Here is a 15,944-nt window from a genome sequence, read left to right as displayed (position 1 = left end):
AGACAACTTTATAATAGATATAAATTATTTTAGATTTAATAGTTTATTTTTTTAATTTTTGTCGTTATGATTACTACGCGTCTACGTTTCTCTAGAAAATGATCTTCAATGGTGTCGTTGTTTATTTACTTTCACGGACAAAAACGCAATGTTGGCGTGGAGGTGACGACCATCAACCACTTGCGCGGAGAGATCAAACATCTTGAAGTTCATTACCATCCTTTCTACAACAACTAGTTTTCGTGACCTCAGTTTGTGTGTGTTTAGAAATAGTTAGACCTGCGAGCTCCTGGCTGCCTTCATCGTATCAGTTGCTTATTGCCACCGCGCCTGCGTGTGCGATCTTAGTATACTTTGTCTATTTGACCCGCAGAATATTAAAATACATCGCGCGCGATTCGCGAACATGATTGCAGTGTCATAGTTTTGTAAATAATCAAAACATGTCTTTTTTCGGCCCATCGACTACCACCAAAATAGAATTAGTTATTATTATATTCATTTGCATATACTTATGGTTTCGATACAAATATTCTTATTGGGCTAGAAAGGGAGTCGTCGGCCCGACACCCGTATTCCCTTATGGAAACCTACGCGATGTGATAAAGAGGAAAAAGCAGTTCTTTCAGCCGTATTGTGATAGTTATATCAAGTATAAACATTTGCCGTATGTGGGCATGTATACTTTCGACAGACCTGTGTTGTGTGTAAATGACCCAGAAATCGCCAAGTTGATATTGATTCGAGATTTCGATCATTTCCAATCGCATGGCATGTTTTCGGGAGGGGTCGGAGACCCTTTGGCTGGCCACTTGTTCAACAAGCAAGGTAGCGTTTGGAAAAGCTTGAGGACCAAATTGTCTGCTTCATTTTCAACGGGGAAGCTGAAAGGAATGTACCCTCTAGTCGAGAAGATAGCCAGTGAGGCACTAGTGTACGCCGACCAGCTCCACTCAAACGGTGAAACTATGAATATTTCTGAGTTCTACGACAAATATTCGATGGAGATAATCGGAAGTATCGGCTTTGGAATAGAGTGCAACGGATTTAGAAATCCTAATTCGGAGTTCTACCTTCGAGGCCACGAATATTTTAATCCAAAATCTATATATTGGTAAGTTAAGACAAATATTTTTATATAATTTTGATGATGATTGATGCATTTGATTTGATCAACTCTCAAATTATGTTATGTGTCAATTTTAACCTAGGTTTAGCATAGCTTAGAGTAATTAATTCACTAAAATCTCATACTTTAAAAATAATGAGTAGGGCAGGTAGGGACCGGTTCCCAACTCACAAGACTACAAGTCGGGGTCCCCGGCTATCCATCTTGTTACTTTACTAACCTACGTCAATTATAAACAGGTTGTCTTTTTATAGGACTAACAGTAACTATTAAGTAATATGTGCTATAACGTTGCTCATTTATTTCCACAGGACAATGACCCGTGCTGTAGCATTTTTCGCACCAAACTTGTTTAATTTGTTGAAAATCAAAAGGATCAGTCCGAAAATATTGAACTTTTTCTTTAATCTGGTGGAAGAGACAGTGGGATATCGGAAGAAGCATTCTTACAAGAGGAATGATTTCTTGCAGACGTTAATAGAGTTGAAGGAGGGGAGCGTAGATGGTGAATCAGGTAAGGAAATGTCAGAAGTTTTGTATCGATATTTGCGAAATTTGCGGTTAGTTTTGGCATACCTACCGCAGGTGGGTTAGGAGTTAGGACACTGGTGACCTTCGTAAATCCGTAGCTGCGTATGCGTAATGTTATGTTATACGCGTGGCCGACTGACGTAAGCCTTACAAAATCGTCGAGATTTTACGAAAGACACAATTGCACTACATGGAATTGTTAACAAACAGATGATTAACATTTAGATACGGGGTTACTACCGTATTAGATGGCAGTGGTAGAGCCCCGCCCTGTCCCGGCCCTTTATATATAGGTATTTGTAATGCTGCGCTACAAGTAGGCAATACTCATAAATACTCAGCTGATATTGTAATTGTTTAACTAGTTGAATATAGTTTTAAAACAGTGTCAAAATTAAAAACGCGATAGAACGAAAAGCTTTTTTGAGTCTTGTCGATAAATTCAAGTAAGTATTGAATGTTTATTTTCAATTTAGGTCATTCATAGAACGTTTAAGTAATTTAACGTCAATATTTGGCCAATTTACTAAAATTTACATACCAATTGGCAATATATTTATATGAAGCTGGATAAACTTTTTAGATGACTCCAAAGATAAGATACCCTTTTCTATGCAAGATGTGGCAGCAAACGCTTTGCTGTATATGTTTGCTGGATATGAAACATCAGCGACGACTGGCCAGTTTGCTGCTTACGAGCTGGCTGTTAACCCTCCCATTCAGGACAGAGCCAGAGAAGAAGTTCGCAAAGTCCTAGCCAAGTATGACGGAGTGTGCACCTATGAAGCCCAGAATGAGATGGTCTATTTGAACATGGTTTTGGATGGTAAGTAGGAGCACATAAGATCGAGGAATTTTCGAAAATTTCAAAAAAGGGTCGTTAAGACATTAGTAGGACAATAATATATACATTTGGAAAAAATACTACATAAGACTATATTATATGTGTAAAAACCCGTTAAGCTGTTGATCCTGGTTATTACTTACTGATGTAAGTACGTAGTCAATACATGAGTCATATTAGGAGCCTATGGCGGCTCAGTTATAACCCTGATACCATGGTTGATGGGGTTGGTAATCCATCTCACAATCCACACGATAGAAAAGGAGAAGATATATCTAAAAATGCAAATGGGTACATTTTCTTTACAAAATTATAGATGATGTTATTAGTCTGTTTCATATAATCCTTTCGTTGTTTACTACCTACTTAAGTTGCCGCGGAGCGAGGGACTCTTTTTAAAAAGCAAAAATTGAATTTTGAATTTAAACTTTTAATGCGTACTTTACAGTGGTCAACTTAAGACTAAACTTATGAGCTAGTTCTATGATCTAAGAAAGCTATGAAAACAACAATACCTCCCGGTAGTTCGGGCTTATCTAAAGCTGAATGCGCAGGACGGATGTTGTTCGTCTGCGCCGGAGGTCTGGGAATGCGCTTCATACAATACTTAGAAAGCTTACGTCGGGACTCTTACAGTACCCGCGGTAGGTCCGGAATACATAACTCCTCCCTCCATAAGATTGGAATTATCGGAGGGGTGGTTTTCAGCCCTTTGATGATTCCGATCTGATAATATGAAATTCTTAAAACGTTTAAATGAATATATGAAAATACTTAAAATTATGATTACATAGAGAAGTAGAGTCCCTATACTAATGTTTCTTGCGTTCACTACACTTCCATATGTGCTCACTTCACTAACTAATTCACTTTCACTATTTTTCAGGACATGGGACAGGCTTTGCAGGGTCTGTAAATCTATTTCATCCAGGTTAAGTGGTTTCTTCGAGACGACTGGCTTTGACGTCGACAGTGATGGAAGATCAATTATTGGAAGTTTCTCATATAAAACGTTGCCCGCCTTCGATCGGTGTTGTTTCAGAGTTACATTTTGGATTGTTATTTCGCAGGCGTCTTCAATGGTAAGTATATAGGTTCCTTCAACATATGTTCTAGTGACATCCTCTCCACATTGTGACGTCATTAGAGTAGCGGTTTTGCAGTAGAATATCCAACGATTTGACTCTATTGGCTGTAACTTGAATTTTGTTATATCCACGTGAATAGGGGAACACATGGTGGTATTAATGACGAACTTCAGTAGATCGGTGATGCAGACATCTTCCATAGTCGGCGGAACAATGGAGTCTTCATGACACATGAAGATGCTTCTTTCTATTTCCAGGCAAGAGTGGGAGAGCGACAGAGCTTTCGACTGATTCACAATAAGGTAAGGATATTTAGGAATTATTAGGGTAGTTAGATTTAGGTTATCTGTTACAGGTAATGACAAGACTCGATAATAATGATAACTCTCGGATCTGACTAACGGAACTTCAATAATAAAGGTAATCTGATTTTCTTTAGAAAACGCTTTTAACTCTACACATTGTTCAATTCTTATCAAATTATTTAACTCTACGGGATAAACCAATTTATCAGTTAATTCTATTTTCCTAAGTACAGTCATAAATTCATCGGTATCAATAATCGATTGATGTAAAGTTCCTACCTTACTAAATGCAACGGCAGTTTCAATTTCGTCCAGCTTTATGTAGAGCATTTGGAAGTTATGTAAGAAAAGACTATAGACATGGATAACTTTATTTATACTTTGGCTTGTTTGGATTGATTCATTTAGTAATATTTTCAAATCGTGTATTTCTTTATCGAGCTGGATAAAATTGTTCTTCGTAGCATTTGTTACATTTGCAACAGATCCCATAATTTCGGTTATCAAGGCGATTTTCATAGAGACACTATGTTGTTGTTGTTGTAATTTACTGATCTGACTATCGTACCTTATTGCGTCTTCGTTGTCTAAGTTCCCCGTTAAAACTTTAATTAGTGAACCTATTGGGTTTAACAGTCCTCGTTTTTGTCTGACAGAAGGAATAAGTTGTCTAAACTTTTGTATGGTTATGTTCTTTATATGTTCAGTTTGTACTTTAATATCAGTGCATTCGGAGGTAATGTTTTGTTTAAAATAATGTAGCACATGTTCGTTTAGATCCGCAAGTCGATTAACATTGAGCTCTAAATCTTCATATACAAGGTTTAAATCTAATGTCTTAAAAATTAACCATTTATCGTAGGTAATAATGGCGCGTCCCTTTCTCACAGGAAGTATTCCAGGGTTCCGTTCAATCTTCTGCAGTTGAAGGGCCTGGCTCTGGCTCTGGATGCTCATTACCAGCAGCACGGTCGCGAACCTGTGGGGGCCGTCGAATATCCTTAATAGTTACCTTAGTTTCGCGGTTCCTAACGTGGATGGGTACAGTGTTCCTAACTATATTTCCAGATACTATTGCCCTTTCAAAACGTGGTTTGTCTTTGCTACGTCTAGTGTTCACTCCTTTGATGTAAACTGTCTCTCCTTCGTCTAAGTTAATGTTTTTCTCACCTCCTCGCTTTTCCCTAATATTTTCCTTGTGGTCTATCATTTTCTCTGTTAGGTACTTATATAAGAATTTTGTTCGGTTCGCATGATCGTTGATTAGTTTTTGGGTGTAATGTTTATTAAAGTCTACATCAAACGCGTTTGAGGAATCCGTGTGTCCTAATACTACTTCAAATGGGGTTAATCCAGTAGTAGAATGTATTGTATGGTTGTATGCCATGATAGCATACGTCATGACGGAAGCTGCGTCGGTAAGTTTTCGCTCATACTTTGCGATACGATAAATTTCTAAAATGGTAGAGTGAAACCTCTCTACTATTCCCATGGAATTTGGGTTGTGCGGAGTTCCGATATGAAGGTTTATTTTGTAGAAACATAAGGTTTCTTTCAAAAGGGTATTGTTAAACTCTGTGCCGGGGTCTACATTTATGATTCTAGGGGTACCGTAATAAGAAAAGTACGAAATTAATGCGCGTACTATTTCAGGGGTGTTTTTGCTTGGGATAGGGATAGCTTGTCCCAGTTTGCTGAAAGCATCTACTATTGTGAGGAAGTATTGTCCTTCTATAGAGAATACATCCATAAAAAGTTCTTGAAATGGTTTATTCTGAGTTTGCGTTAACTGTAATTCCGGTTTGAAGGGTTTCCGATCGTATTTAAGTTTTTTGCATGTTTCACAGGAATTGATAATAGCGGTTACTGTAATGTCCATATTGTTCCAATAATAGACACGTTTTAATTTCATTAAAGTTTCTTTTATACCACGATGACATGTAGAGCCCTCATGATATTTCAGCACTATCTGTCTCTGTTCTTCTTCATTTTCAACGGTTATTACTCTTTTGGTACATTCCATGAGATGTACAGCGCCCTTCTTGAATAGGGATATAAATGCCTGTACAAACTGTTTGCGATGAATTTCACTCTCGAAGTAAATGAATTGTTTTATTTTGGGTCTTACATAACCTTTCAGGAATTCTTTTACTAGATCCGGTCTATTTAAAGGTAAGGTTACTTCAATTATTCTTTGCTTTGAATTGGACAAATTATTAATTGATGTTTCATTTCTGTTCCAGGTATAAACCAGTATTTGATTGGGTTTGCTGTCGATTGCTTCGTTCAAGATGGGGATTCCATTAGTATCAATATCGCGTGCGGAATGGATTGTATCGGTGTTACTATTAGTGTTTTCAGGGATTGTAATGGTACTTTCCGATGGTGAGACGATTGGGAATTGGGACTCCAATTCGTTGTGTCCCGCCCTTGGGGTTTCGCTTCCATCGTCCGATGAGAGTTCTATTACATCATCTGTGTTTACTTGCTCATTACGTCGATTTTGGGGTCGGCTTCCTAGTCTGACTACTTCGTTTACCACGTCATCCAAGTAGGATCTGAGTCTATGTTCACTTTCGTCAACATTGACTCGCATGGATTCCGAATCGTTACCTACTGCGTTTACCCTTATTCTGGATAGTGCATCAGCATTGTTATTCTGTTTTCCTGCTTTATATACGACATCGTAATCAAACTCTGCCAAACGTAGTTTCCAACGAGTTAATTTACTATTGGTTTCTTTCATGGACTTTAACCATGTTAGTGGGCGATGATCTGTATATATGGTGAACTTATTCCCATATAGGTATGGGCGGAAGTATTTAGTAGCCCACACAATGGCAAGAAGTTCCTTTTCAGTTGTGCTATATCGGGTTTCTGCATCGTTTAAAGTACGACTAGCGTATGCGATTGGTTTATCCGAACCGATTGGTCCTTGAGATAGGACTGCACCTATCGCATAGTCTGAGGCATCAGTAGTAAGTACAAAGGGTTTTGTGAAATCCGGAAATTGTAGCAAAGGGGCATTTACCAAAAGCTCCTTACACTTTTCAAATGCGTTAATGTATTCTTGATTGATCTGAATCCGATTTCTTTTCTTTAAACAGTTAGTAAGTGGACGTGTTAATTTGGAAAAATCTTTTATAAACTTTCGATAATATCCGACTAAACCAAGAAAGCTTTTAATTTCCGTAGTTGTTTTTGGCAAAGGGAATTTCAAAACGGCTTTAATTTTGTCATCGTTTGGTTTCAAACCTTCCTTAGTTATTACATGGCCTAAATAGAGTACTTCTTTACGAAGAAACTCGCATTTATCAAGTGTGACTTTGAGATTTGTTGCTCTTAATCTTTCGAATACCTTTCTTAGCTTTTCTAGGTGTTCTTGTAGGCTGGATGAATAGACGATTATATCGTCGAGATACACCAAGCAATGTAATCCTTGCAAGCCACGGAGGACATTGTCCATTGCTCGCTGGAACGTCGCGGGTGCGGTTTTAAGACCGAAAGGCATACGGGTAAATTCGAAATGACCGGCTTGCGTAGAGAACGCAGTTTTGTGTCGATCCTTCTCGGCTACTTCTATTTGGTGGTATCCACTCGCTAGGTCGATGGTACTGAAGTATGTAGATTTGCCTAGTTTGTCAAACAAGTCGTTGATGTTTGGAAGTGGATACTTATCGTCGACTGTGATGTCGTTGAGGCGACGGTAATCAATTACCATACGGAATTTGGTTTTTCCAGAAGCGTCCTGTTTTTTGGGGACCAAGTGCACTGGCGCACTCCATGGAGAGTGCGACTCTCGAATAACATTATCTTTCAATAACTTTTCAACCTGATTTTGAATTTCTAAGTTTTGTGCAGGTGGGTGACGATAAGGCCTGATATAAATTGGATCTTCATTTGTCGTGCGAATTTCGTGTTTTACTTGATTTGTAAAGGTTAACGGGATGTCTTCACTGTAGAATATATCTCGAAACTCGTAGCATAATTTTGATATTTTGTCTCTCTCTTCTTGGTTCATATGGTCCAGTCTCAGTCTCTGTAAATTTTGTTTCAATAGGTCGTCAACGTCGTAACTATGGTCAGTAGAATTTACTATGATCTCGTTCTCTTGGAATGGTGTCACAGGCAGAGGTTTATTAAACGTCACTGCTATGGTGTCGTCAGTAGCGTTTTGTATAACTGACGTAGCCATAAAGTCTACACAGTTTACTATTGCGGTTGGCATGCGGACACCTTTAGTGAACTCTATAAAGTCCAAAATTGCATGTCCGTTTTGTAGATCAGTTGGGATGCGAACCCTAGTTTCGGTACGAGGTCCTAAAATCAACTCGTGTGGTGCTTCGTATAGTATGGGTATTTCGGTGTCACGGGTCCGCAGTACTTGGTGTTTCATATCTATGGATGCGTCCAGTTTTTTCAATAAGTCTGAGCCGATTAGACCGTCATAGCGACTATCAACATCGTAGACATAAAATTTTTGTTGTAACTTGCTTTTAAATGTCTTTAAAAGGGGAATTTGTATTACTTCATTATGGCAACTACGGGCATGTGTGCTGATAACCTCGAATGGTTCCAGAATTTTGAATTTTGCAAAAAATTCGTTTGCCTTTTTGGGACTTATGAATGACCTAGAGCTTCCGGTATCGATCATAAATGTAGCGTTAATTTCAGGTATTCTAATATGGGGTAATTTTAGTGCATTTACGCAATTTATTCGGATTATTTGAGACGGGGTTTTGTTGAGGCCTTTGATTGAAAATTTTCGGCTGGCAAGTCCGTTGGAGTCAATTCATTTTCTTCAGCTTGTTGTTCAAATTCAGGGGGAGGAACGCCCTCGCAGTTCTCAGAAAAATCATCTTGCGCGGTGAAATAGTTTTCCTCATAGTTGTAATCGTATGGGACAAAGCAATCATCGGTATAGTAGATATTATTATATTCGTCAGGGGAGTCGATCATGAATTGCGCTGTAGCAGTCCGCATCGACACGTCAGGCTCGGGTAATGCACATGCATGCGGTTTCTGAGGTTCGGCTTTAGGCATAATTTGATACAAAGGTCGTGTTTGTTGCGGATTATTAAAGTTTTGCCTATACCACGGATGATTCATTGGGAAATTAAATCGTGCGTTTTGGTTTGGGATTCCAAATTTGAAATTTTGTTGGTTAGGGATACCGAATTTAAAGTTTTGGTTATTAGGTATTCCAAATTTAAAGTTATTTTGGTTGGGGATACCAAATCTAAATCCTTGATTTTGGTTCGGGGGTCGATATCCGAACTGGGGTTTTGGTGTGAATCCGAATTTATTAGGTTGGAATTGTTGGGTAAAAGGATTACGGGACTGTTGTGGAAACGGTCCAAATCCAGCACCGGATGGAATGAATCTGAAATTTTGAGCTGTTCTCGTAAATGGTGTTTGTGAAATTTGTGCGGGTTGAGTTTTGTTCTTATTTTTCGCGTCGTATTGAAATTGGAAATTTACTTCCTCCGTAACTACGCTTAAGGCGTTCTCGAGCGTGTTAGAACCCTTAAGTCGCACCGTCCTAATGAGGTTCTCGGGCAGATTATACATGAACACATTAAGGCAAGTGTTATTGTAAATTATCATTTTCGCGGCCTTAACGCCTTCATCCTGTAATAGATTCACTTTAGCAAACAGAGTGCTTCGCACTTGTTGGATTCGACAACAAAAATCGTGATACGATTCGCCAGATTTAATTTTCATTGATTCCAATTCGATAGCTATACATTCTTCCGACCTTGGGTCACCGAAATGTAGGATTAATAAATCTTTTAAGGAAGACCAAGTGTTCACATCTTGTCTTTCGCTTAGTAAATGTGCTGCTTTGTCTATTAGTCTGCTTGAAATAGCATGAAATACATATTGCGTTTGGTGTGGATTGTCCTGTTGCTGGGCATATGCCGATAATACATACTCAGCTTTATTAATGAATAAATTTAGCAACTGTGGTTCGCCACTGAATTTTGGAATAAGGCTTAGCATTTCGTTTGGAACAAGAGAAATTTGTTGCGTCATTTTTATCTACTTAAAATATAACACAAGACACAAAATACAATAGAAACACAATAAAAACACAATAAAAATACACAAGTAATACACAAGCAAAATAAGACAATAATATAAATCACTTTCAATTATTTCTATTCAATTATATTTTATTATTTTTCTTTAGAAAATCAGATCACTTAACTACTTTATGCTAATTATCTAAAACATTCGGCGATTGTGACCAAATGTCAGATCCTATCTAAACTATGCTAGCTGTCTAAAACATTCGGCAATTTATGTCCGATTGTCAGACCCTACCTAAATGAGTCTCACAATTAGCTGGAATAGAAAGGGATAAGACAGGATAGTGAAAAAGTCTACTCACAGACCGCTCGATCCCATTTCCTCCTACTAGAGTTGTGCGTTGCCACCGAGAGAGTACTCGTCCTTTGTCTCACGCCGCTTGTCCAAAAGTTATTTATTTGGTTCGTAGAATATCCACCGTACTGTAACCCGTGATAACCGAGTTGCAGGTCTTCTGGGTACAGCTTCTTCCAATAGCGGATATCCTACCGGCTGCGCCACTTAAGTTGCCGCGGAGCGAGGGACTCTTTTTAAAAAGCAAAAATTGAATTTTGAATTTAAACTTTTAATGCGTACTTTACAGTGGTCAACTTAAGACTAAACTTATGAGCTAGTTCTATGATCTAAGAAAGCTATGAAAACAACAATACCTCCCGGTAGTTCGGGCTTATCTAAAGCTGAATGCGCAGGACGGATGTTGTTCGTCTGCGCCGGAGGTCTGGGAATGCGCTTCATACAATACTTAGAAAGCTTACGTCGGGACTCTTACAGTACCCGCGGTAGGTCCGGAATACATAACTACCTACAGTTAATTATTAATATCCCTACTTAATACGTACGTAAACGTAAACAGCCTATATACGTCCCACTGCTGGGCACAGGCCTCCCCTCAATCAACCGGAGGGGGTATGGAGCATACTCCACCACGCTGCTCCAATGCGGGTTGGTGGAGGTGTTTTTTACGGCTAATAGCCGGGACCAACGACTTAACGTGCCCTCCGAAGCACGGAATCATCTTACTTTTTCGGACAATCAGGTGATTCAAGCCTGAAAAGTCCCTACTTAATAATTAAACTAAATTGATTATAATATCTTCTCTTTCACGAAATCCTTGAGATAATTTTATTCACAGTTTTATCACGTGCTTAGACGCGTGAATCGGAAAATCAATTATGTAAATTTTGTGTCTGCATAATGTCCATTGATATGCTAAATGCATTCTTAAAGGAAATTAGTTCAGAAAAACTAAAATAGGTTCTATTTTGTACCTTATCGTTGAAGAATAAATTAGAAAAAATGCAAACTAGTTGAAGCGTCTTTAGAGATTTGTACCGTATGTTACGACCTGGTCACGACCTTTGCATGTTTCCTGCTGCAGTTCAATTATACTTAATACCTGATATCAAACGATTTGTGTCTTCGAGTTATATGGAAAAATGTATAAATCAATTGATTATAAATTTAAATGCTAGCGAAGATGAAAATAAAATGGTACTATACTATTACTATTCCTAGAATGGCGTCTTTGAGTCAACATTTGTTGTGAAATGTTATAAAATACGAGAATTTTTTAAGTATACATTCTCACTGTACAAGTCAGAGGCTATTGATACTACTTCTACGGATGAGAGTCCTCAGCGCTCCCCATTTGTCCGGCCCTACTTGGCCTAAATTAGTGTCACGTCAAACAAATATCTGTATCTAACGATTGTAATTTGTTGCGATTCTTAAAGACTCTACCCCATCGAAATTTAATATTGTGCCTGTCTATTAGAAAAAGAAGTCAACCTTATTACGGCGCAACCATTCTAGCTGCTGGCTGACTCATTGTCAAAGCCATCACTTGCCATCATAAATGTATTTAGTTTTTGGGCTGATAGCATATCAATACGCAATAATAAGCTTTGAATAATTTTATCTTAGTGCAGATTTGTAGATTGGTGGAAATAAGTAAGAATATGTATAATGCATTTGATTGATTACATGTTAATGTTTTTCCGGGATCCCACTTCAGCATCAACTGTTGCAATAAGGAACTTTTATGATTCGTCAGATTGGTTTTATAGATAACTTCCGGTATAATAATACCTAAATCACATATATATTTTTTGCTCATTTATTGTTGAGATACTCGTAAGCAATTAAGCGTATATTTTTGATTATTATTTTATTGTTTTTTATAGAAACGATGAGGAAGTACCCACCGATGAGAGCATTATTCAGAAAATGCACCAAGGATTACACGTTGCCGGATAATTTGAAGATCGAAAAGGGAACATTAATATTTGTGCCCATCCACGGAATACAGATGGACCCAGATATATTTCCGGACCCAGAGAAATTCGACCCGGAAAGATTTTCCCCGGAGAATAAAGTCAGAATACACCCGTGCCACTGGATGCCGTTTGGTGAGGGCCCCAGGAAATGCTTAGGTGTGTGTAAAATATAATTAAATAACATAATAAGTGTGTAAAGAAGCATGGAAAATGCTGCACCGACATGAGCGTGGCTCTTAAATTGATGATGATGATGAATAAGTGTGTGGGCGTTCTACCTGAGCCGTGGTAGCCCAGTTGGTAGAACGCTTGCCTCTCACTCTGAGGTCGCAGGTTCGAATCCAGCACAGGCCTAAACCAATGATTGTCGAATTTGTTTTCGAATTCATGTTTGAATCATAAATTATTATCACGTGCTCAGCGGTGAAGGAAAACATCGTGAGGAAACCCACATTCCCGAGAAGTGCATTTTCGGAGGTATGTGACATATCCTGTATTGGGCTGGTTTTTCCTTCGCGGGTTGGAAGGTCAGACAGCCAGTCGCTTCTATAATAAACCGGATCTGTCAAATCTTCAGCTTGCTAGGGATAGCATTATCCCGTTTTCACAGGGTCCACTTACCTAACCCATCATCATCTCCCGATGATGATGAAGTGTGAAGGCGTTCTAAGCTCTAACACGATGAACTATCATAGGGCATATTCACATCTACTGATTTAGCAAAAAAAAAAAAACCAAAAAACAAGCAGTGCACATTAGCCAAGCAAAGTTCAATCTAATTATTTTATAGTTGGATTTTTAGCTTGGCTGTCAAATACTTAAAAATAATAATTATTCATAACTTGTTTATTTTCGCGGCACTTGCTGAACGTGTCATTTAAAAATTAAGAAAAGAAATAATATGTAACGTCAGTTAAATTTATCACTGTTTATTATGTCGATTTATATTCGACCGGTCGCATCTTGACTTTGGTTTGAACTTTTGGCACACTTAGTGTGAAGGTCACGGTACAAGGCCTCAATTCATTGATCAATTGATCATATTATTGGTATTAAATAATAGTATAAGTGCAGTCAAGGCTGCATAAATCCTTCACCTCTGATCTGAACAGCAAAGAGACCGAGGTTGGTTAAATGTTCATCGTTCAAATATGTGTACTTATGATGCAGTATCTAATGGGTGGTAATAAATGTTATGTACATGAGCTTAATTGCTTAAGAATCTGCATATACGACGGATCTACGGACTTACGTGATAAAGATATCACGCGAAAAAAATATTGAACAACCGTGAGAGCCGTGGTAGCTTAGTTGGTAGAACGCTTGCCTCTCACTTTGAGGTCGCAGGTTCGATTCCCAGTACAGTTCTAAACCAATGTACGTTGAATTTATTTTTAAATTCATGTTTGGATCATAAATGACCATCACGTGCTCAGCGGTGAAGGAAAACATCATGAGGAAACCCGAGAAATGCATTTTCTGAGGTATGTGACCTAACTGTAGGTATTGGGGTGGTTTTCCCCTCGTGTAGACAGGCAGACGCTTCTCGTCAAATCTTCAAGTTAGGTAAGCGGACTCTGTGAAAAACGGGACAATGATGAATTTGTCTTTAAATTTTATTCGTTATTTCTGTTAAATTTCGACCAGCCTCTACCACTATATCTATGCTCTAACTTTTGACTGTAAGATTTCCTTTCAATTGTTTGTTCTTTCAATTGTGCACACATTAACAATGGGGAATTTATGTTAAAAGGCTTTATTTACAACCTGGAATAATCGGTCCCACACACATTTTCACCTCGCTAGTAAAGCCTGAGTTCCTAACAATGGGGAATTTATGTTAAAAGGCGTTACAACCTTGAATAATCGGCTGCATATTTAAATAGAACTTCAACAAAATTTTATTAACTTTAGGTCTCCGTCAAGGGTACATTCAGTCGAAGATGGCGCTGGTGAAGCTATTGCACAAGTACGAGTTGACATTAGACGAGAGAACACCGGTCCCTATCAGGATCAAGGCCAGCTCGATGGCGTGCGCGGCCGACGGCGGCGTGTGGATCAATCTCAAGAAGTTGAAATCCTAAACTTAAATGTACCCAATTGTATTGTACCATAATTAACTGTACCAAAATATTTTATAGGATTTTCTCCAAACCGATGTAAGTAGATGTAAATAAATTATGAAGTATGGAATGACATAAGTAACCTAACCCTTCCGATAGAAAATTATCAAGTTGAAGAGAGGAATATTGCAAAAGATGGACCTGTAGAATATAACCATAAAGTTTTAAAAGAACTCTCTATCAACCTTACAAATAAAAAATAAATCAGGGATGTACGTGGGTTTAAGTATTTGATAGCCAAGCAAAATTGAATCCAATTATCATACAATTCGACTGAACTTTGCTTGGCTGTCAAATACTTAAACCCACGTTCATCTCTGGTTTATTTTTTATTTGTAAGGTTGATAGAGTTCTTTTAAAACTTTATGGTTATAAAGGCTATCAAAGACGGTACCTAACTAAGTAGTAAGTACTTACCTAATATTTTTAAAGACAATATGTATATAGATACGTCTGGGAAATAATTTAATGCTCTATCTCGCACGCACTTTAAAATCTTCAGTGTGTTCTGAGAAGTTGTGCACAGAGCCGAGCAACACGCCTTTTTAAGATAAATTTAAAATGTAAAGTCCGCGCATGCGTTATTCCGCTAATCAGATAGCCAAGTTATGCAGAATCCTTGGATTGCTTAACATTTCTACCTGTGAGTGGAATATTTTATTGACCACACTCTTTCACTCGTTTGTTTGGTACAAACAAGTCGAAGGTAAAAACTGTCAAAATATTAGGTTTGAGATTTTTTTGTAAGCATTGTTAATTATTATTTAATTTTCTATTTTATTTTGTAAATGATTGACTAAATACATGGTGTGTATTAATAGATGAGTAGCTAATATAGCTGTTTTGAGTTAATTAATAAAGTTTAATTAGGTACATTGGTTTTATAATAATATAATAATAATAAGTATTTTAAGGTTCGATAATTAAGTAGGGACAATTTGTGATATTGTGTAAGCATTATACTTAATCATTATACATTTTTTTGATACTTTTCTTCCCCGATAAAGAATAATAAAGAATAACCGGTACCTATGTAATGTTCTCCGCTTGTGTCATATCATTCAAAGATCTTTTTACTGCAAGAGAGGTAAGTAATAGAAGCTGACATAAAATATAGTACGATTTGATCATTTTGGTCTGAGCCTTAGTGTACGTATATTGTTATCCTATTCTAGCATTTATGGTCCGCAAAGGACGGTAATACCTACATTTACAGCTGTCATATTAAAATAAAATTAAGTTAAGTCAGAATTGTCTGCAGTATTGAAACTAAAACGTACAATATGATTTTGTATAATATTAAATCGCATGTAGAACCAGGTCACAGTTTTGTAAATGCCGAAAGGTGAGAATGCAGTACTATGTCGTTATGATCGAGTTTGAATATAATGTTTGCGCAACACGACATCGCTAGTGCATTCGTGTTGAGATTAGTGTGCTGATTTAGTTATCATTTAAGAAAATAAGTGGCATAAAAATATAATTAAGTATGTTTATTACGGACGTTACAATGAAATTAAAACAGAGAATAAATAAAATACATAACATTTGTTTA

At 37.6% G+C, this 15,944-nt stretch overlaps 1 protein-coding gene across 1 annotated transcript; it reads left to right on the top strand.

The window, feature by feature from the left end:
• Window positions 1-443: 443 nt before the first annotated feature.
• Window positions 444-14,616, top strand: LOC126375056 (probable cytochrome P450 6a13). Its single transcript, XM_050021899.1, has 5 exons — window positions 444-1,114; window positions 1,441-1,643; window positions 2,244-2,486; window positions 12,174-12,422; window positions 14,181-14,616. The coding sequence occupies exons 1-5, from the start codon at window positions 444-446 to the stop codon at window positions 14,348-14,350; spliced, it is 1,536 nt and encodes a 511-aa protein (XP_049877856.1). The 3' UTR covers window positions 14,351-14,616.
• The last annotated feature ends 1,328 nt before the right edge of the window (window positions 14,617-15,944 follow it).

The sequence above is a fragment of the Pectinophora gossypiella genome, chromosome 18 (assembly GCF_024362695.1).
Source record: "Pectinophora gossypiella chromosome 18, ilPecGoss1.1, whole genome shotgun sequence".
Taxonomy (NCBI): domain Eukaryota; kingdom Metazoa; phylum Arthropoda; class Insecta; order Lepidoptera; family Gelechiidae; genus Pectinophora; species Pectinophora gossypiella.
Note: the sequence above shows the minus strand (reverse complement) of the source record. Positions and strands in the feature narration are given on the sequence as shown.